This window comes from Penicillium soppii (genome assembly GCF_028829465.1).
Source record: "Penicillium soppii strain IBT 18220 chromosome Unknown utg000006l, whole genome shotgun sequence".
Taxonomy (NCBI): domain Eukaryota; kingdom Fungi; phylum Ascomycota; class Eurotiomycetes; order Eurotiales; family Aspergillaceae; genus Penicillium; species Penicillium soppii.
This window is the reverse complement of record NW_026643236.1, coordinates 2,506,921-2,527,779: the sequence shown is the minus strand read 5'-3', so window position 1 is coordinate 2,527,779 and position 20,859 is coordinate 2,506,921. Positions and strand designations below refer to the sequence as shown.

The 20,859-nt window shown below is 49.8% G+C and overlaps 7 protein-coding genes across 7 annotated transcripts; 3 read left to right on the top strand and 4 right to left on the bottom strand.

The window, feature by feature from the left end:
- Positions 1 to 583: 583 nt before the first annotated feature.
- erg5 (C-22 sterol desaturase erg5) lies at positions 584 to 2,395 on the bottom strand (the record flags this gene model as incomplete). The annotated part of the gene is made up of 4 exons (XM_057243850.1): positions 584 to 619; positions 674 to 1,922; positions 2,005 to 2,155; positions 2,227 to 2,395. The coding sequence occupies 4 exons, from the start codon at positions 2,393 to 2,395 to the stop codon at positions 584 to 586; spliced, it is 1,605 nt and encodes a 534-aa protein (XP_057095388.1).
- Positions 2,396 to 3,219: 824 nt separating this feature from the next.
- On the bottom strand, positions 3,220 to 5,162 carry N7529_008322 (signal recognition particle subunit SRP68; the record flags this gene model as incomplete). Its single annotated transcript, XM_057243849.1, has 3 exons — positions 3,220 to 3,727; positions 3,779 to 4,912; positions 4,972 to 5,162. The coding sequence occupies 3 exons, from the start codon at positions 5,160 to 5,162 to the stop codon at positions 3,220 to 3,222; spliced, it is 1,833 nt and encodes a 610-aa protein (XP_057095387.1).
- Positions 5,163 to 5,633: 471 nt separating this feature from the next.
- N7529_008321 (putative translation regulator (Cya5)) lies at positions 5,634 to 9,581 on the top strand (the record flags this gene model as incomplete). Its single annotated transcript, XM_057243848.1, has 1 exon — positions 5,634 to 9,581. One exon carries the CDS (start codon positions 5,634 to 5,636, stop codon positions 9,579 to 9,581), a length of 3,948 nt encoding a protein of 1,315 aa, XP_057095386.1.
- Positions 9,582 to 10,767: 1,186 nt separating this feature from the next.
- Positions 10,768 to 13,747, top strand: N7529_008320 (MCM DNA helicase complex subunit MCM3; the record flags this gene model as incomplete). The annotated part of the gene is made up of 7 exons (XM_057243847.1): positions 10,768 to 10,840; positions 10,900 to 10,918; positions 10,970 to 11,021; positions 11,077 to 11,123; positions 11,180 to 11,285; positions 11,341 to 11,604; positions 11,663 to 13,747. The coding sequence occupies 7 exons, from the start codon at positions 10,768 to 10,770 to the stop codon at positions 13,745 to 13,747; spliced, it is 2,646 nt and encodes an 881-aa protein (XP_057095385.1).
- Positions 13,748 to 14,370: 623 nt separating this feature from the next.
- On the bottom strand, positions 14,371 to 15,729 carry N7529_008319 (Spo7-like protein; the record flags this gene model as incomplete). Its single annotated transcript, XM_057243846.1, has 1 exon — positions 14,371 to 15,729. One exon carries the CDS (start codon positions 15,727 to 15,729, stop codon positions 14,371 to 14,373), a length of 1,359 nt encoding a protein of 452 aa, XP_057095384.1.
- Positions 15,730 to 16,140: 411 nt separating this feature from the next.
- N7529_008318 (putative alpha/beta hydrolase) lies at positions 16,141 to 18,047 on the top strand (the record flags this gene model as incomplete). The annotated part of the gene is made up of 2 exons (XM_057243845.1): positions 16,141 to 16,482; positions 16,548 to 18,047. 2 exons carry the CDS (start codon positions 16,141 to 16,143, stop codon positions 18,045 to 18,047), a joined length of 1,842 nt encoding a protein of 613 aa, XP_057095383.1.
- Positions 18,048 to 19,535: 1,488 nt separating this feature from the next.
- Positions 19,536 to 20,837, bottom strand: N7529_008317 (uncharacterized protein; the record flags this gene model as incomplete). Its single annotated transcript, XM_057243844.1, has 1 exon — positions 19,536 to 20,837. One exon carries the CDS (start codon positions 20,835 to 20,837, stop codon positions 19,536 to 19,538), a length of 1,302 nt encoding a protein of 433 aa, XP_057095382.1.
- Positions 20,838 to 20,859: the final 22 nt, after the last annotated feature.

Here is a 20,859-nt window from a genome sequence, read left to right as displayed (position 1 = left end):
TAGAAACAAAGTGTAAATAAAAAGAAAGTGTGAAAATCAGATATTTGATCGTAATTAATTGTGTTGACACTGATATATATAGCTGCGCATATTCACCCAAAGATAAACTTCATACCATCAAACTTGAAAATTTGAGAGATATCTCGAGATTTCTATTTGAAAGGGACAGGGTAGATGAAATGTTGATTGAATCTTAATTATAAAAGAAGCTAGTATTGTTTGACAAGTAGGAAAAAATTAATATTATTCTAATGCGCATGGCTCTAAAAGTAGTCACTCGAAGAAAAGAAACAAGAATCCCCAATGACCCCTTGCGGGAAACAAAATCATAAAATCAAAATGGGGTTCCTGTGCATAAGGGTATCCAAAGTCTCTCCAAGAGAGGCAATATGCTAAAGACTTTTCCTTTTGAGCGTCCGTCATGCATTGAAGTTGAAGAAAAAAAGATGAATGAAAAGAAGAGGTCAGCAGGCCACCCCATCTCCAGGACAGGAAGGCAAGTAGTGTCGTAACCAAGCCCTTTTCTATCCGGAGAACGGGGCTGGGCTCCACATCGCTTTTGAATTTGTGCAAAAGAATAGTTTTAAGCGCGGGGACGGAAAGTAAGTAGACAATCATCCTGATATAGGTTAGTGGGAATGCTAAAAGAAATGGGATAGAAGTGTGAACATACTTTGGGGAAGATGGTGGCAAACACCTTGATATCCTCGGACTCGGGAGTGGGAGTGTGCTCCCAGTCCATGACCATACTGGCCTTGCCAATCATGGACATCAGGGACAGCTGAGCGTAGGTCTGACCCAGACAGTAGTGGGGACCTGTGCCGAAGACCAACCAGTTCTTGGTCTGTTGCTCGGCAGTACCGGTGATCCAGCGATCAGGGTCGAAGGAGTCGGCGTTAGGGTAGGCCTCCTCGTCGTGGCAGGCGGGCCACACTGAGGGGATGATCATGGAGCCCTTGGAGACGGTGACAGTCTCGGTGATGGGGAAGTCCTTTTTGACCAGGTATGGAACCATGATGACGGGAGGACGGTAACGGAGAGTCTCCTTGACGACTGCACGGGTGTAGGGCATGTTATCGAGCATGTCCATGGTAGCGGGGAGGTTGCGGTCACCGTTGCGGATGTTCAAGTTCTCCTCGCGGACCTTGTCGAGGATTTCGGGGCGGTCAGCCATTAGCTGGAACAGCCAGGTGGAAGCGGCACTGGTGGCATCCTGGGAAGCGAAGAGGAAGGTGAAGATCGTTTGGGCGATTTCGTAGTCGGAGAATTCACGGAGAACCTGGGAAGGCTTCTCGGAAGAGTCGACCTGGATTCCCTTCGCGATCTTCTCGCGGTAAGCGGCAGAGTCCAGCTGGGCCTTGACCCAGGCGTCCATGATACAAGAGATCTCGCCACCAGCGGCCATGCGAGCCTTGGACTTGGCGGCACACTTGGTGAACTCAACGAGCACCATGTCGGCGGCCTTCTTACCGTACCAGGTCTTGGTGTAGGGAAGGATGATAGGGAAGTTGACAAGCTCGAGAGCGGCGGTGATCAGGTAGTAGTCATCGGCAATCTTCTGAACACCTTCGTCGGTCATGTAGTAACCGACAAATGTACGGCAAGAGAGAGCACACATGAGCTCACGGAACTCGGACATCCACGGGGTTGGCTTGTGGTCGAGGGCGGCGGATTTCTCAAGGAAACGCTTGTTGTAGCTGTTGAAGACCTCCTCGGCGCGGGGCAGGTACATAGCCAAAGCCTGGCGGGTGAACAAGCCATTGAGACCCTTGCGGTAATCGACGTGGGCCTTGCCATCCAAGAAGACCCAGTTGGTCTTTCCGAGAAGCTTGTGCGCGGCATCCACGACACAGGGCTTGACGTAGGTGGGTGAGTTGAAGATCTTGCGGGACATGTCACGAGTCGAGGCAATCACAACGAACCTGCAGGAAGACCGTTAGTAAGAAGATCTCATGTTTCAGACACATCTGAAATTTCCGGTCAGATGTTCCAGAGGCCACTCACTTGTGGAAAACAGAGACACAGCTAAGGTCTCCGCTGTCCCATTTGGCCTTGTATTCAGTGAATTTGGGGTTCACAGATTGAAGGAATGGGCCCATAAAGGGAATCTTGTACATAGGGCCAACAATCGCGCCCTTGAGGTAGTGATACTTGACTAAACAGATAGGGGTTCCAGTCAGTTTGAAGACGCGATTTAAAAGCGACAAAGGCCGCAATGGCACTTACACTGATCATAGAGGACAGCGGCAATGAAGAGGGTCAAAAGTCCCTTCCAGATAGTGAAGCCATCTAGGATAGTAGCGAGCAGACCGGCCGGCGCGAAAAGTTGAGGCGAGACTGTTGCATCCGCCGATGGTGAGACGAAGCTCCCAGTGAGGTTGGCCATATTGACCATGTTCGTCCAATCGAAAGAGCAAGAATGGGAAGGTTGTAATGCTCAAGATTGAAAAAGGGAGGACCAAACCCAGAACAAAAGGGAAAAAAGCGAGTGGAGTGAGAGGGGAGAAAGGCTCAGGGGCCGGAACGCCAATTACACGGAGCCCCCGGGTGCGCCCAGCATTAGCCTGTATCAATGCATAAAAAGTAAATTGGTTCGTTCTATTGCATGACTTTATTGTATTCTTTTCTAAAATTGTAATTACTGATTTCTGTTAGGTTGATTTCTTTTCTCATTTCGATTCTTGTTTCAATTTATACGCAATTTTTCATTTTATTCTTTGTTGTCTTTTTTTTTTTTTTGTTGAACAGCCCTAAATGAAGAGAAATCAATCTCTGCTTTGGCCCATAGTTCGGGGGTTCTAATCTCCGAACCGGGACGGCTTAATTTTTTGTGTTTTAATATGGCATGTTAGTATTAGGAATTGACACGGAGGGAAGTCTGAAGGATTGAAACACCTTGAATAAATGAAACATACATATGTTAATATATACTCCATATATAATTTACTACGTAGTATATCAACGTATCTCTGGGGAAATAGAATACGAATGAGCGAGATTCTTTATAACTATTACTCAGCACGACGTGACTTCGGCTAGAAAAATCCCGGGATCCATCGCAACGCTGATTGGCTGGACGCATGTAAGGAAGGTTCTCAACAGCACGTGCTTGTGCTTGATGCTACGACGTACATGTCGTACTACATTGAAACTGGACATGTACACATGATCGAATGCAATGTTTGATTAGGGTATTCGTAGACATATATGTAAGGGGCCCTAGCGACCACCAAATCCAAACCATCCACGACGGCCCTTGTTCTCTTCTTCCGAAGCTGGAGCTGGAGGTTGACCAGCCTGGGCTGGAGCCTCTCGCTGCTCACCTTCACGGGGATAATCAATGTAGTTCCATGCCACATCAAGGAATAAAGGCTTGACTGGAATGGGTTGCATTTGCGGTGGGAATGGCACCAGGTTGTGGAGATCCACCTCAGATCCAGCGAACTGTTGCAGTCGCTCCACCACTGGACGTTGGCTTGATTGTGATGCTTCTTCGGCGGTGACTTGCTCCAAAGTGACCAGACCACGGTATTGAGCAACCAGTTCTTGCAATGTCGATGCCAGAGCACTGAACTGATCCCGAGAGACGTCGAGTTTCGGAGGGCCCTCGAAGTTATCTGAGGATTGAGGGATAGCGGAGCTAGCAAGAGTTGAGGCCAGGGAGAATAGAGCAAGGGCTTCCTTAGACTTTGCAAGAACACCATGGGACCTTGCTAGGGAAAGACATCTACATAGTGGTTAGCAACAATACTGATACAATGTGAGACCAGACACTTACCTGAGCGCTCGGAAGTAGAGTCGCTTTGCTTCAAGGTCCTTCACGAAAGCAGAATCGGCTGCAACACCTGGTAGTTCGAGAATGTACTCCAAGCTCTGAAGGGTCGAGTCGTAGAGCACAACACGCTCGCGCAGCTTGTTCAACTTCTTCCCGTTGCCTACAGTATGCTTCGCAGCATCCTTTCCATTCGCCGAGGCTTGCTGTTCCTCGAACGATAGACCATCATTCTCTCCACACAGTACACGATTACGGCCCACTCGCCATCCGACCAGGGTGTAGTTCACGGCAGTCCGAGTAATTTGAAGAGCCTGCATTCTCTTGTCGCTGGGATCAACGCCCTCACTAGCCAGATCATCAATGGCGGTTTTGGTAGCATCGACAGCATCCTGACTGGCAATAATAACATTGTCATACGCAGCGGCTTTTTCCTTAGGAGCAGCAGACTTTCCAGCACCTGCCAGCCAAGCAGTGAGACGAGCCTCCGCCGCCGAAGCAGCAGCTAGAGACTGGGAAATGGAAGCGTCGTCCAGTGGAACAGTATGCGACCTCCAAGTGACAGATTGGGGTAATTCTTGCACCTCGCCCTCTGCAGTTCGTCGGGTTCCAGCTGCTTCTTCGGCAAGACAAGAGGGATCAATCTTCTCAACCTCGGCTCGAATAGCCAAATCAGACGGGAAGAATTCAATAGCCAGCGATGAGGTAGGTTTGGAGCGAGGAAGCTTCATCTGGTAAGCAGCGTATCGGATACTTGGGTCAACGGTTCCTGAGAGCAGATCCCGATAAGCGTCTTTCTTAACACTTTGGCCTAAAGCCGTGTAGATGACTCTGGCGATAGAATAGTCATGGAGACAGTGCTCCCATCTCCGCTTTTCTAGCCAAAGAGTGCCAGAGATCATTGCCGCATAAGCACGAGTTTCCAAAATATCGATATCGCTCGCTCCGGTAGATGATTGTTCGTGGAGCAGCGAGACGAGTTGCTTCGCATAGCCGGTTGCCTTGGTCAATCGGGAAATAATGTGACGCCTGGCAGCGCCAGAGATGGCCTTGGCGGAGGGATCTGCTGAGTGAGTCGACTTCATATGCATTGCTTGTGCCCAAGCTCGTTCGGAACCGAGAAGGAGAAGGTGTACGTATCTGTCATAGTTCAGTGGTCAGTCTGGGTATAAGCCATAACAGTAAAGAACAGCACATACGACACATTGGTTCCAACATTCTCAGCAGTCACAGCTGGTTTGGCAGTATACTTGCGGCCTTTGACAGTGGCTTGTCCAAGCTTCTTGCGGAGTTTCTGCAATTTTCTGGTGGTGTGCGCCCGGTAGGCATTGTAATCTCCCACGAGGAGAACCTCCTCTCTTTCTTTGAAGATGAAATCAGTCACCTCCATGATAATTGTCTTTATTCGGCAACCTTGTGATGGGAATTGGAGGGGGACACGGTTGAGATGGTGGGCTCAGTGAAGGCGGTGGTATATCTTCGGGCAAATGAATGGCCCGACCAAACCCCGGCAATTTCCAACACCTCGTGAATCTTTTGCGTGTTTTCTCAACCCCAGGACTTTTAGCTCCAACAATTGCATCATTCAAACTAAATCACATGGGATTTGATTGATATATGATCTATGCTCGCAATTTATGTTCGAGCAACCCAAAATTTGTGTTCCTTCACGAATTGACAACCCTGTTTTTCCCCGGTACGTATGGCACCATCCTACAATTTGCTCGATTTTTGCTATCAAAACAGCTTTGACAGAATACTTTCTAACTCAATAACCATTTAGACGCTCCGATTACGATACGATGCAGATCCAGTAGCGAATTCACCATCCTGCGGTTTGCAATCGCGACAATTGAGAGTAATGTTCGAACGGGCAACGGGTTGCTTTGAGAACGCAGGACGGCGTTTCCTACAGGACTCCAAATGTGCGATCCGGAGCAGAAGCTCCGTTCCTCATCGATTTCGAACGGACAATGGCGCTGGAGCGGATTCCCCCTACTGGTTCCTAGCGCTCCTGCAGGCGTCAGTTCAACAATCATCTCCCGCCCTCAACACCAGCAACGAAAGTCAAGGAGGAGGAGGAGCTATCAGCAGCTCAGGGCTGCTTCCGGACTTCCTATGTCCTCGACAATCCCAATCATTTGTGGCTTCCCGGCTGTCTCGCTCCCAAAAGAGACCTGGACTGCAAAGGAAAAAAACATTTGCGGCCCCGTCAAGGCCATTTATATCCATCTCGAGCCTACGTCAAGCGGTCGCCGACGGTTCACTCGGTCACGAAAACGAACCCCAACAGCCCGAAACGCCACAAGATCCTGATATCGCGCGGGCGCGAGAAACCCAGGCCGACTTGCATGCCTTCTTGCAGAAAGATGGCCACCAGTATGATCACGCCTGGGTGCGCTACGTCGCAGCTGGGCGCCCATCAAATATGGCCTCGGCACTTTGCGCCTATATGAGCTCATCGAAAGACTTCAATAATCAGAGACGAGCATATGAACTCTTTCAACAAATTCCGCCTGAAGATCGCACCAAGTACGACTTCAAAAACATTTTAAACTCGCAACTTCTCGCGGCATCTCGGACAAAACCTCGTTTTTTATATTCTCTTTGCGAGCAAGTCGTTACTACCCCCTTTGCAGAAGGTTTTTTGACAAGAGTCTTGATTCACCATGTGGAAAACAGACAGTGGGCTCGACTTACAAAACTATGGCAGTTATTGTTGGACACCCCACAAAAGCAACGCCCAACATTGGCTGCTTTATTATCCAAGATCACCCGGTTCAGATTTGCAGAATACTCCCTCTCGAGGCACCTCCTTGATCTTGCAGATCATTTGGAGTGTAACAAGATGGATTCTACAGTCAAAGATTTTGCCCGGCGTCTCCTTGCACATTATATCAAGTCTCATGATTTGCTCAAGCTTACACCCATAACAACTTTGCTTGATGTTCTGAAGAAATATACATCCCTCAGATGTATCGGAAGAACCAAATGGAAAAATTTGATTGAAAGATTTCAATCGGGCTCAAGATCAGAGTTCATCAACTCCATTCTTCTTTATCGCCAATTTCGTGTGGTCTTTCCAAATGAACATCCGCCTAGGAAGCTATTGCCTCGTTTTATAGAACGCCTGTTGGAGTTTCAGATTCCGGAGACCACGGAATACTTCTTGGATGAATTATCACACTTTTATTCTAAACCGAGCGTCACAGTCTACAAGAACGTCATGGCTGCTTTCTCTGGGACCGGAGATGCTAAATCTGTTGACCGCATCTTTGATAGGTTTTTGGCAGACCATGGAAACCCCAAGAGTCGGAGAATCGTGGCTCCAGTTCTGCTTGTTCACGCGCGACTAGGCGATGTACCCGAGACACTGCGACAATTCCAGCGAATCTCCGCAGAATTCGGGCTTGTGCCGAACACAGTCTGTTGGAACATCCTGATCTTGGCACATGCTAACGCCGGAGATCTGCAAGGTGCTCTTTCTACGTTCTCGTTAATGCTAAAGAGTGGCGAACCTCCCGATTCCCACACATTTGGCACGTTGCTGGCGCTTTTCTCTAAGCGAGGCGATGTTCAAAATGTCAGGAGATTGATCACGGAGGCGCAGAAACGACAGGTCAAAATCACAAGGCCAATGCTTGATACGGCTGTACAGGTGTACTGCAATAATGGGCAGTTGTCATTTGCGGAAGAGCTTGCCGCGGCCAGCTGGAATTTAGCAGAAGGAGGTTCTCCTCTGTGGATGTGGAACACGATTCTAATGCAGTATGCATTCAGAGTATCTAAGTTCTCCTTCCGCCGTGTCCTGGATCGCATTGGGAAACTCGGAATGACACCGGATGCCATGACTCATGGAGCTATCATCCTTGCCTATGCCACTGCCAATCAACCCGATTTTGCCCGCACTGCGTTGAGAAGGATGCACCGAATGGGCCTGCAACCTACTCAATTCCATTATTCCGTCGTTCTGTTCGGATATTTGAAGATGCGCAATCGCGACATGGTGCACGTCATCCTTGGCGAAATGGAAACCCGCTTCGGTCGAGTAGGATTGAGTGCGAATCTTTTAAATCTCAAGATGCAGATCCAGCGAGATTTGGAGAATGCACGCGATCAGAACGTGCCTGCTGAAGAGGTGATCTTGGAGCATGCAGAAAAGACGATTTTAGCATCACTCGAAACCTTCGATGCCAATCCTTCGCCAGCTAAACATAAATCACGCGACTCAACTGAGGGCTCTGCGCTGGATTATTCCACTGTTATGCACTATGAACACGTTATTAAAACATATAGTGCCCAAGGTGCTACTGAAAAGGCCTTTGAGATGCTCAGCCAATTTCTGCACCGCAGACAACTTGCAGGCGTGCCAGCTAATGACTTGCAGTCTCTGCCATTTGAGCTTGTCAAAACCATGATGGTGGTCTATTTGAAAGCACAAGAGTTTGAGAAAGTGGAGGAGTGTTGGCACGTTTTGTTACGCGATGCTAACAAAATCGCTGGCCATGTGGACATTGAGGGGATCCTTGCTAGTGAGGCATTGACGTCAGATCTGCCTATATCGGTCGACTCTAACACAGAGGGTCGGATTCTACCATCTCGTCGTTTCATTTTAGACTTTCCTTTGACGATTTACATCCGATCTTTGGCCTGTCGAGAACAGTACGCGAGATTATCCGACGTCATAGCCGAGTTTCAGAATGCAGGCTTTGCACTAACGGGTACCAACTGGTCGAATTACATTTCCGCGCTTGCGTCCTCGGAAAATTTCGATGACAACGTGGAATCTTTCCAATTGTTTGAGGAAAAGTTTTGCCCTCATTTCCCTGGATGGTCCTGGATGGTCAAAGGATACGGGATCAGGCCCATCCATGCCCCCATGACAATCCTTCATCTCGACGGTAAACCTGGTGCCACCAAGCCTCGCCGGATGATGGGCAAAAAGGCCAGAGCACACTGGCGAATGATCGAGCCTGACTACATGCATCCTCATTACCCCACCATGGTGCTCCTCGCCAGCACAATGCGACGTATTCGGGAAGCAAGTATCGAGGACGGCCCTGGAAAGATGGAGGCTCTCCATGCAGCCGCTCCAAAGACATTCGAAATCCTCTCAACGATGCCATATCTGCGCGAGAAATACCAGGGTGCATTGCTCCGCGACAAGGAGGCATTTGAGAACCAACTCCCACTCCCGATCAGACTCTTCACCACGCGGACTGGCGCTCTTGGCCTCGAATCCCGCCCTAAAACCCGCACCTTTTGGCAGGCAAAGCACCAACCGCTCGACTTTGAAATTTATGCCGAGCCCCGTCCCGTCGATGAGAAAAATGTTACCAGGTTGCTCAACGACCCAGACAGTGCAAAACTGGGCTCCCTGGCGAGCATCCTCCCTCGCTCTGAGCGCATTGATCTGGAGACCCAGCACCACGAGTACCACAAGCTCACGGAGCAATGGAAGAAGGGCGCCCAGCGCAGACAGGCCACGATCGAGCGTGCACGCCAAGAAACCAACGGCCGGTTGCATGGCGTGCCTGTCAAGGCTATTGTCAAGAGGGGCCATCTCAAGCAAAATCTTGTCCAGCGGCATGTATTCGACAAGTACTATAGCAAGTGGAAGTTGAAGAAGCCAAGTTACCTCTTATATAAGCCCATCTCGGGACTTAGGGAGAGACGCAAGCTTGGACCTTATCTCAAACAGCGTGGATTAGGACGGCGAAGAACGAAGAGATACGAAGACCCTCGCAGCAATTCTCGAACCAAAGATTCTCAGGCCAGAGTTGCTCGAGCCAAAGCCGCCGCTGGTTGAGTGGCGTGCTACATGTACATATGTACCGCGTGTGATTTGTAATTTTAGATTTGTTTCTATAACGACTTTAGATTTTGTACAATACAGCATTTTGTTTCAATATATACATCTCTCTCTACTCTCAGAATCAGGCAGCGCAATTAAGTATATATTTGTATAAATGTCTCGTACATTGAAGAATGCGTTATATATTTTCATGTGGACCAGTGCATCTGACATTCTTTCTGCAATCTATTTGCTGTTGGTCAAGTCTGTCGAGTTGACTGGTCCAACCTCGGAACTTGTTTGGTACTTAATCATTTACAACTCTATTTCTGTACACCATGGGATATTTCCTCTCGATTGGCATACAGGATGCATGAGCTTTTCAATATCATGGTAACTGAGTATCAATAACACATACGGAGTCCAAAATTCGAGACCCATTGATAAGCCAGAAATGTTACTTGGTATGGCAAGTGTTGATACGCTACCTAGGTAGGCTTCATACAATCGGAGAAGCTAATGTGGGTCTAAACTAATGTTTCCTTTCTATTTTTCCAGTCTACAAAAGTTCAGAAGGTGAGATAGATTTTTTTCAATTGAGTAACTAAATCTAAAACACATCGTTCCACATCAACCAGAATGGAAGAGGACCTTTCAGACCTCCTCGACACCCACCAGGACCAGCCGACCGAAGTCAGACACCGAGACCAGGTCAAGATCATCACCACTCCCTGGACCGAAACACAGACACTGCGGACAGCACGCGTGACAGTCGAGGCGGAAGTAAAAAGGTTTCACTTTAGGGCATCGAGGACATATAGTCATCAGCAAGGGTGGAGATTCTGTGGCTCTTTTAAAGAGCTTAGAAAGAGGACGTCTACTCTAAAGTGATTCTTTGAACTGTTGGGAAACTGTCAGTAAAACGTTCTCAAAAAACAGAAGAGAAAACCCTGAAGAGTTTTCTGACTGTAGGGGGAGGGATCACTAACGTAGAGTCGCTTGAAGAAGAAAAAAAACCTGGGAGGTCGAGCAGGTATATATACCCCAAAAAAATTTGAAAGCTTACGTAAACTAGACGCGTGAGACACTGATGCCTCAGGCCTACGCGAATCAACGCGTCTTTTCCAATTAAACCCGATCGGGAGAACAGAGATCGTTCCCCTCGACTCCCTCTTACACATATTCATACATACATACCATTATGGATGGCCCACAACTACGTGATGAGGCCGCGCAGGATCGCGTGCGCGCCGCTACTGAATTTCTGGATCCCGGTTTGTTTTTTTCCCATAGCTGATTGTGTGGTGCAGCTTGAGCTAACATCCTTTTTCAGCCGATGCCCGGGCACGCAGGTTCGTTTCGTCGTCAAAATATTGTTTATGATGTCAATCTAATTGGAACAGCTACCGAGCCGATATTGTGGTTATGCTGAATCGGGGCATGCGTCGTTTGACAGTGCGTGGATCCCTCAAACTGCTGCCAGGGGGTGTTGCTGATAATTTTTGAACAGGTCAGCATTGATGAGATCAGAGCACACAACCGCGAGCTTGCCGATGGGTAAACTGAAATTCTATCTAGCCTTGATTTGGATTATAGACTAATGCTTCTTAAAGGCTGCTCAACTCGCCATTCGATTACTCACAAGCTTTTGATGCAGCCTTGAAGGCAGTTGTCAAAACACTCCCTGGCCGACCAGCAAAGGAAACCTCCGATGAAACGGTCCGTATTGGTATAAAAAATCTTGGCAAACGTTTATGTCTAACAAAATCGATAGAACTACTACTGCGCCTATGTGGGAGCATTTGGAGAATTTTCTTGCAACCCCCGCACCCTGGGATCGCAACAATTGAACCACATGGTGTCCCTGGAGGGCATTGTGACCAAATGCTCTCTGGTTCGCCCCAAGGTGGTTCAGAGTGTTCACTACGTCGAGGCAAAAGAACGCTTCGTCGCCAGAAAGTATCGTGATCAGACCATGGGTGTCAGCGGTGCAACCAGCTTGAATGTTTACCCCCAAGAAGATGACGAAAAGAACCCTGTGAGTATCAACTGCAGTCTACTAGAATCACATGCAGGAACTAACATTGCATCACTAGCTTATCACTGAGTACGGTTACTCGACTTATCTCGATCACCAGTCCATTTCTATCCAAGAAATGCCCGAACGTGCCCCCGCAGGTCAATTGCCCCGAAGTGTCGACGTAATTCTGGACGATGACCTCGTTGATACCGCCAAGCCTGGAGATCGAATCCAGCTGGTCGGAACTTACCGTACTCTCGGTAACCGAAACGCAGGCAATGGCTCATCGACCTTCCGCACCGTTGTCATGGCGAACAACATCATTCAATTGTCGTCCAAGAGTGGTGGTGGTATTGCTGAGGCTACCCTCACGGATACAGACATTCGAAACATTAACAAAATTGCGAAGAAGAAGAATGTTTTTGATTTGCTGTCCAAGTCTCTGGCTCCCAGTATTCATGGTCATGACTACATCAAGAAGGCAATTCTTCTGATGCTTCTTGGTGGTATGGAGAAGAATCTGGATAATGGAACACATCTTCGTGGTGATATCAACATTCTGATGGTTGGTGATCCATCGACTGCAAAGTCTCAACTTCTTCGCTTCGTGTTAAACACCGCGCCGCTGGCAATTGCTACTACCGGTCGAGGCTCTTCAGGTGTCGGTCTGACTGCTGCCGTTACCTCCGACAAGGAGACTGGTGAGCGGAGGCTGGAGGCTGGAGCCATGGTCCTCGGTGATCGCGGTGTGGTGTGTATTGATGAGTTCGATAAGATGAGTGATGTCGATCGTGTAGCCATTCACGAAGTTATGGAGCAGCAGACTGTGACAATCGCCAAGGCTGGTATTCACACAAGCTTGAACGCTCGCTGCAGTGTCCTTGCAGCAGCCAACCCCATCTATGGCCAATATGATCCCCACAAGGATCCCCACAAGAACATTGCTCTTCCCGACTCCCTGCTTTCTCGTTTCGATTTGCTCTTCGTTGTGACAGATGACATTGAAGACGCGCACGACCGAAGGATCTCTGAGCACGTTCTGCGCATGCATCGCTACCGCCAGCCTGGAACTGAGGAGGGTGCTCCCGTCCGAGAACAACTCAACCAAACGCTGGGCGTAGGAGTTGATGACCGCCAAGATGCCAATGCACCAACTGAGGTGTTCGAAAAATTCAACGTCATGCTCCACGGTGGTATGATCGATGCCGCCAACGCTAATCGTCGCCGTGGCAAGAACGTGGAGATTATCAGTATTCCCTTCATCAAGAAGTACATCCAGTACGCTAAGAAGCGTATCCAGCCTGTCTTGACCAAAGGTGCTGCCGACCACGTTATTGCTACCTACTCCGCTCTCCGAAACGACGAACTCACCGGCAACAAGCGTCGTACTTCGCCCGTCACACCCCGTACTCTGGAGACCCTGATCCGTCTGTCCACTTCACACGCCAAGGCACGCCTATCTAACCGTGTTGAGGAGAAGGATGCCAAACATGCCGAAGCCATTCTGCGATTCGCCATGTTCAAGGAAGTCCTCGAAGACGAGCGCCGCAAGAGACGCAAGGTGACAACCTTCGAAGACTCCTCGGATGATGACAGCGATGCCGAAATGGACGATAACTCTGACGACGAAACCACCGCTCGCGGCACATCGACCGCAACCCCAGGCAGACGCACTGGCCGCATCCGTGCCGCACCGCAGTCCAGCGTCCCAGTCCCCGAAGAAGACGAAGACGAGGACCCAGACAGCCTCTACACATCCAGCCCACGTGCCCAGCGTGTGCGCTCCAGCTTGGCCGACCGCACACAGACTCAAACTGATTCCCAGATGTCTATGGCATCCTCGCACCCAGCTTCACAGCTCGTCGAGACCCAAACAGACTCACAGGGCACTACTTCTTCGGATGCCCCCATCACCCCTGCCCGCATGACAGTCTTCAAGCAGACTCTGGGTCTGCTCATGGGCAAGCGCATCTTCACAGACAGCGACACCAGCAAGGTCGACGACCTCATCAACGTCGTCAACACTGCTATCCGTGAATCGCCCAAGCACGGCGCCGCACACGTCTTCTCCCGTCCTGAAGCTATCCAGGCTCTGCGCGTCATGAACGACGAGAACATCCTGATGTACCTTGAGGATGACGATGATGTGTACCGTGTTTAATCTGTCGTCTGGGTTCAGACGATGTTTATATTATTCTTCTATGGTGAAGGATGCTGGATCTATCCTGTTTTACGAGCATGCTTTTTGTCATTGCATTGGGATTGATATCATTGCATGTTTTTCTGTGTTTGGTGTTTGGCGTGGTATCGAGGGAAATATTAGTGGTCTCAATACGAGAAATATGAATGAATACTCCATGCTTGACTTAATATTAATATCAATGTCAATCAATAAGTAAGATCACCAGCTTTAAGGAGACAAAGCAACTCTATGAGTAGATCTCTTGAGCGCCGACAAATAATGTTATGCATAGCAAAATGAACCAGGCGGCTCAGGTGGCACATTGAGTCAATTTGCAGACCAAAATCTTGAATGTAAGTTCTACTTGAAAGCAAAGAAAAAATGGCGAAGCAAAATGGAAATGTAAAGCCATCTCAGCCTCAACACATGCAGGTGGAAAAGAGTCGAATCATGCACGAAGCATCGAACATCTATAGAACCAACACGCAACAATGAATATGCATACACGAAGCACCAGTTCGAAGATGCTACAACAGACATCTTATAAGACAAAAAGAAAACAGGGTATAGAGATATCAACAGCTCAACAACAAGGTGCAGTATTACAATTGCGGAACAGAATTCATCAAACTCTCCTCCCTATCCTTCTCACTGACACCCATAGGCAAGATCGAATCATCAGATGAGAACGAAGGCGTCCGCACACCCTCCCGAATCTGCGCCTGCGTAAGAGGCGACAAGCCCCGCCGAAGCGTGGAGCCTTTCCTCTTCCGCTGCTGCGGCGTCTCCTGTCCCGACGCTGTGCTTCCGCGACGGGGGCGGCTGGAGGTCGAAGAGCGGGAGGGGGGACGGTCGTCTATATCGACTGGGGTGGTGCTTCGGGAGGAAGTTCGGGAGTGGGAATCTGAGCGTGTGTGGCGGCGGGAAGAGGGGACACGCTGATCGGACACTTTGGAGATAGAGTGGTGGGAGTGGGTGAGACGGTGTTTGAATTCTGGTTCGATGGGTCGATGGACTGTTGCTGCTACCAGGCGACGGCGCTGGGAAGCACGCCAACCTAGGCCTAGCCTGGTAAACCAGGATTCTGTTTGGGCGAGGTGGTGCTCGCGTTCGCGGAGTTTGAGACGGATTTGAGCGCGGCGCTCGTTTTCTTTCTCCCAGAAATCGGTGCGGTATTCGTCCCAGTTTTCGCGGAATTCGGGAGAGAAGGACTTCGGTAGAAGGAGGAGACGGATATAGTCGCCTCCTGGGCTGAGGTCTTCTTCCACCAGGCCGGATTCGCTGTCTGTGCCGTTGTAGTACTGGTAGTGCTGCCGACTACCAGAACGTTTATCTGAAGGGTGCTGCTCCACGAAATGGTAGTTACCATTCGGGGAGGGGAAGAATGGAGCGGAGAATGGGAAGAGGAATGAGATGTACGAGAGCAGCTCCTGCCAGAAGGGACCGCGGATGACGATGATCTTTGTGTTCATTGTGCGCAAACCGCGATTGGAGACTGCGAGCCAGCGCCGGGGCCAGCGAATTCCCCGTTCCCATTGTCCGGTTCCCCAGACTAGGAGGGCCGTCACCACCCCGCCGAGTAGGGCGACTTTCTCCCCCATCTCCACTACCCAGTAGACAGAGCCACCGACTCCGCGGCCATCTTCACGTGGGCGCAGAAATAGGGCGTATACAAAATAGGCAAGCCAAATGGCGAGGAGGAGTAGGAAGAAGGTGTTTTGGCGGCGACGTTCGCGAAGCGCTAAGTACTGGGCTCGTAGTGAGGTTTCGAGGATTAAGAGGTTGAGGTAAATTTGGGGCGGGGAAGAGGGTAAGTTTGCTAGCGGGTCTGGAGTTGAGGAACGAGGCGCAGAAGATGAAGGGGTTTGACCTCGAGACCTTGAAGTCAATGGTTCTGGCGTTGAAGCGCGAGCATCCGGTGTTGGGGCGCCCTTGACCACCTGGTCTAAAGGCGACGCCATGACAGAGCAAGACAGAAAGATATAGCAAATGTTTCTGTTGTTCAGTTTAGAAATGAAAGAAAATCAACAACCAAAAGATAAAATCGAATCAAAACTGGCCGTTCCGGCCCAGGACGAATGTCATCGCATGTGAAGAAGAGAAGGAGAAAGGCGGAAGTTGGGAAAGATGGATCGTCAATCCACTTTCTATTCTTCGTTTCTTGTCTTCTTCTCTTCTCTAATTGTACACTTCCATTGATCATTTCAGTGCCTTGTTAGAATTAATATTACTACTACTATACTACTCTTGTCTCTTGTCTCTATTCCACTGAATATCATTGGATATCATCTCTTCGGGGTTTGTATGTCTACCTATCGGGGTTAAGCGGCGTGGCCGACCTGTCTCCGGCTTCTTTTCCTTTTTATACGCCCATGAGCGCCACAGCCCAACTCTTGCTGGCAGAACATTTCTGTCTTTCGCATTTACGTACAGGATCAAGATCAAAAACTCTTTCACCCTTCTCAACCGCCAACTATTGGGTCAGACCTCGATTTGACGTTGTTGCCACCCTCACTCGGCGTTGTCGTCATTCTTCAATGGCTTCAGAATCACTCAACTCGTCCCAAGAGGACGTCCGTGGACACCATGAACGTTCAGATGAAACATCCCGTAATGGTTCCTCACGAACACCCTATGCCACTCAGGCTGCTGCTGGCGCAGCAGCGGCGCGCGCATTTTTCCCATTAGGATATCGGGAAGGATTTAATCAATGGGTAAGCCAGGGTTCAAACACCAATGTATCGCGAATTTGCTAATACAGAATGTTTGGTTTGTAAAGTGGGCTCGTCTCCCTGCTGCTGCTGCCGAACATAAGGTCCTTTCCTATCTGCCTTACTTGCATCACCAACCCCCCACCCACCTCCAGACTGGAAACACAGCCGAGTTACCCAATGGCGCCACCCCGAGCAGTTTGGAAACTGCAGACCACAATCAGCTGCGCGAAGTCACCACCAGCTCCCTCGATGACCCTTATGGCCCTCGTCGGTGGACCTCTAGCATGGTGGAATTGAGCGGGAAAGACCGTGCGCTCAATGAGTTCTCGGTGGAGAGGATCGACGAGGAAGCAGATCAACATCTGGTCATGCTCCACGGTTATGGTGCCGGTCTTGGATTTTTCTATAAGAACTTTGAGCCGCTTAGTCGGCTCAAGGGCTGGCAATTACATGCCCTGGATATGCTGGGCATGGGTCGTAGTACTCGACCCTCATTCAAAATCAAGGCGAAGGGCAGAGAAGAGGCCATCAGGGAAGCCGAGGCTTGGTTTGTCGACGCATTGGAGGAATGGCGCATCAAGCGCAAGATCGATCGCTTCACATTGCTCGGACACAGTCTCGGCGGCTACATGGCTGTCGCCTATGCGCTCAAATACCCCGGCCATCTAAACAAGCTCATTTTGGCGTCCCCAGTTGGCATCCCAGAGGACCCATATGCCGTCACTGCAGATGTGGCCGAGCCCTCCGCATCAACATTGCCCAACGAGCTGACCCAGGATCAGCGTGAAATTACTTCATCTGCTGCCATTCCGGAGACAGCACCAAAGACCACCGACGGCAGTTTCATCACAGGCCGTCAACCACCAGCAGAGCCCGCTCAACCCCCACGACGAAACCTCCCCAAATGGTTCGCGTACCTGTGGGATGCCAACATCTCTCCCTTCAGCCTGGTGCGCTGGGCCGGTCCCCTGGGTCCCCGCCTCGTTTCCGGCTGGACCTCTCGACGTTTCTCCCATCTTCCGGCTGAGGAAGCCAAGGCGCTCCACGACTACTCATACTCCATCTTCAGTCTTCGCGGCAGCGGCGAGTACGCACTAGCCTATATTCTCGCCCCTGGCGCATTCGCCCGCAGCCCTCTCATTCATCGCGTCCAAGGCCTCGGACGACAATTGATCCATGATAATACCAGCGCTCTCCCCCACCCCATCACTGCTGCTACTGCCCCTCTGAACACTCAGGATACACCTGCTTCCACCACTGCTCCGTCTGAATCCCAGCCCGCTCGGCGCGAGAAGGGTCTTCCTGTCGTCTTCATGTACGGCGATCACGACTGGATGGATGTCTCTGGTGGCCATGCAGCAACGGATCGACTGGAAGCAGAGAAGAAAAAGGTTCTCGCGGACGCCACTCCTGAGGAGCGAGGTACAGACGAAGGATCCTCTAAAGTGGTTGTTATCAATAACGCTGGCCACCATTTGTACCTCGATGGCTGGGAGGAATTCAATAACGTGGTCCTCGCTGAGATGGAAGAGGTCAATCGTCGGGAAAGAAGTCGTCAGTCATGATCCAAAATGCTGACAAGAACTTCTTTTACCTGTTGTGAATAATGTTCTACGAAATCATGGGGCTGAGGTGCGGTGCGATGTCATATTGGTTGCTGTATACCTTGTAGCCTTTCTTTTGTTTTTCGGTGCTTGTCCTCTTCGCTCTTCTCCCATACATTTGGTACGGTACATATTGGTTAGAAATAGATAAGAGAGTATATGGCGTTAGCCAGTCAAACCCTTCATTATATTATTTCACCTTCTAATTAATATATCCTTCAAGATAAAAACCTATGTATTAGAGCTGAAGGCGAGGAGAGCAGTCTCCACAAATTCTGGTGCGAAACCATCGGTGCTTCGCAAAGCACCCAGGTATCACAAGATCAGCGAAAGATCTCGGAAGATGCCCAGCGGTAAGTTCACATGCCTCCCGTATGAATTCCCTGAGATCAAGAGTTCCCAGGTTGGACTGGATGAACGTCCTTTCGATTGTTCACGAGGTGTAGGTAATAGACCTCGCAATGATGGATGATGATGATGATGATGCCTCAGCATACTGCCCATACTGCCGCATGAAGTCTTCCACACTGGAACATAATCTAGCTTCTTAGGTATGCGTTAGGATAACGTTTCCTCCTGCCCCGATATATCCTTTGTGTAGACTCTTCCGATCGCAGTAAAAATCTTCAGGTGACTGTTGTTTCTTCAGGATTAGCCTCAGGCTAGCTAGTCTTCTGGAATCACCAAGAGCCTCTTATTTTCATTTTGAGGTTGTATTTGCCTGCGATTTTCGCTGCTGTATGTGGTCAGCATCTTGGATGGTGATCCTTCGGCGTCGTCCATTTAGGGGCTTGCCTTCCTTGCACGGCGCTCTGGCTTCTGTAAAATTTGCCAACGCTCAAGCCTGACCAAGCGACATGCCGTAACTTGGATTCTGAGACAGACTGTGCTCGCTCCTTTTCATATCGTCAACAATATGGTCATCTGAGAACTTCGCAATCTCAGAGATTACACTAAGGTTCGAGGAACACTGATGTTTTGACAAGACCAGGAGAATGGCATGGTGGGAAGCGTTTGTGGGAACACGAATGAATGATCTCCTCCCCAATGAATAGCCCTGACGTTCTTGTCATCAAGTTTGAAGAAAGTCTCCTTCCCTTCGCTGTCGAAATGAGTGTCTAATGTGGCCAGGTGCTTTTTGAGACGATAGTCATGAACTATGAACTGGCCATGTTTGGTGTTTGTAAATTGCTAGGGTCAAGCTAGTAGAGGTAAGATACAGCTAGGTTATTTAGTATATGTCCGCTTTACTATTAGTCTACATACTCACATAGATATAAGCAGGAAGGGACGTCACATAGGGCCGTCCTATTAGTAAGAAAAACCTCGACCTTCTTGCTATTTGTGGGAAGGAAATGCCATTATCTCAAGTTATGTTCTTGATGCTCTGTTTTATGCTATTTACGTCGTGGCCTGGAAAAGAAACCAATCAACCTATCAACCTATCCGCTACCCACCCAATCCTCTCGCAGGACCAGAGATACTCTGTCTCCGATGCCTTGGACTTGTAGGATAATGTGCCATCAAGCGCGACAGACCCAAGGACTGCGCATCCCGCTCTTCGGTCGACACCCCTGCCCCAGGCGTGGTATACCCACTGCCATTGGGGCTACTTCTCCCAGAGAGACCATGGCCACCCGAGGATCCAGGTCTTCTCAGAGAAAAATACCCACCACTGCTGTTGCTGCCGAAGCTGTGTCCAAGTCCCTCTCCAGAACTGGAGAGATACGAGCTTTGAAACGCCCCACTGTGAGCACCACGCGGGGGAGCCCGAACCTGAGAATATGACTGTGCGTATGGCTGGGGAGTCATGAATGGAGCTGGAAGACGCGGCGTGGAGGTTGTCATGTACTCTCTTGGATTGGGAGTGTTATCGGGCCTGGTCGACAGAGCCAGAGAGAGCCCTGTACCCGTTCGTCGGTCCGATGTCGTCAGGGAAGATGTCGTGAGAGAACGGTGGTGATGCTTTGATCCGTAATGCTGGTTATCGGCGTAGCTGGTTCGCGGGTCTGCTGCTCCCGCCAGGGATTGGAAACTGTGACCATTGCGCGAGTCGCTGTCATAGTGCGTTGGGCTGCTCAACGCACTCCCGGCATATGTACTGGTGCTCAGAGTGATGAGTTGAGAGGGAAGTTCGAGTCGATTGTTCAAACAAAGCCAGGCACGTTCATCCGCGTCCATGTTTGGGTCTACATCGCCGCGGGTGCTATGGTTTGACGAAGACGAGGTCGAACTTGCAGCTTTATCGTTCGGGTGGGCACTGCGTGCTTTACCCGGTCCGTAGGAGCGCCAGCCGCCTACGCCCTCGAAGTCACGTCGTTCATCGCCGCTTATGGGGAAGCCGTAGAGAGGTGTTGATGGGGATAGGTTGTGGGCCTCTATCATGCTCCTGGCATAGGAGTTTCTCTTACGGTATGCAGGATCATCGAAGATAGCTCCAAGGGCCCTGGAAGTCAAAGAGTCATTTGGCTTGCGGGGTTGCGTCCCATGGCTAGAATTCCGTCTAGATCTACCGCTAGCGGGAGTGGGAGGTTCCGAAGCCACGAACGTCAATAATGATGAAGTTGACGAGGTTTGCACCGAGAAGAAATGCAGGAGCAGTCCGCAGACAAGCTCAACATAGACCACTGATAGTCTGAGTATTAGCGCAATGAGCGCGAAGGATATTGTAACACATGCTGATAGAATGAGTGGAATGGAGATGAGGGCCAAGATGGGCAGCGCAAGCAATGTTGTTATTCTAGACCACATTGAGGTATGATAATCTCCATCA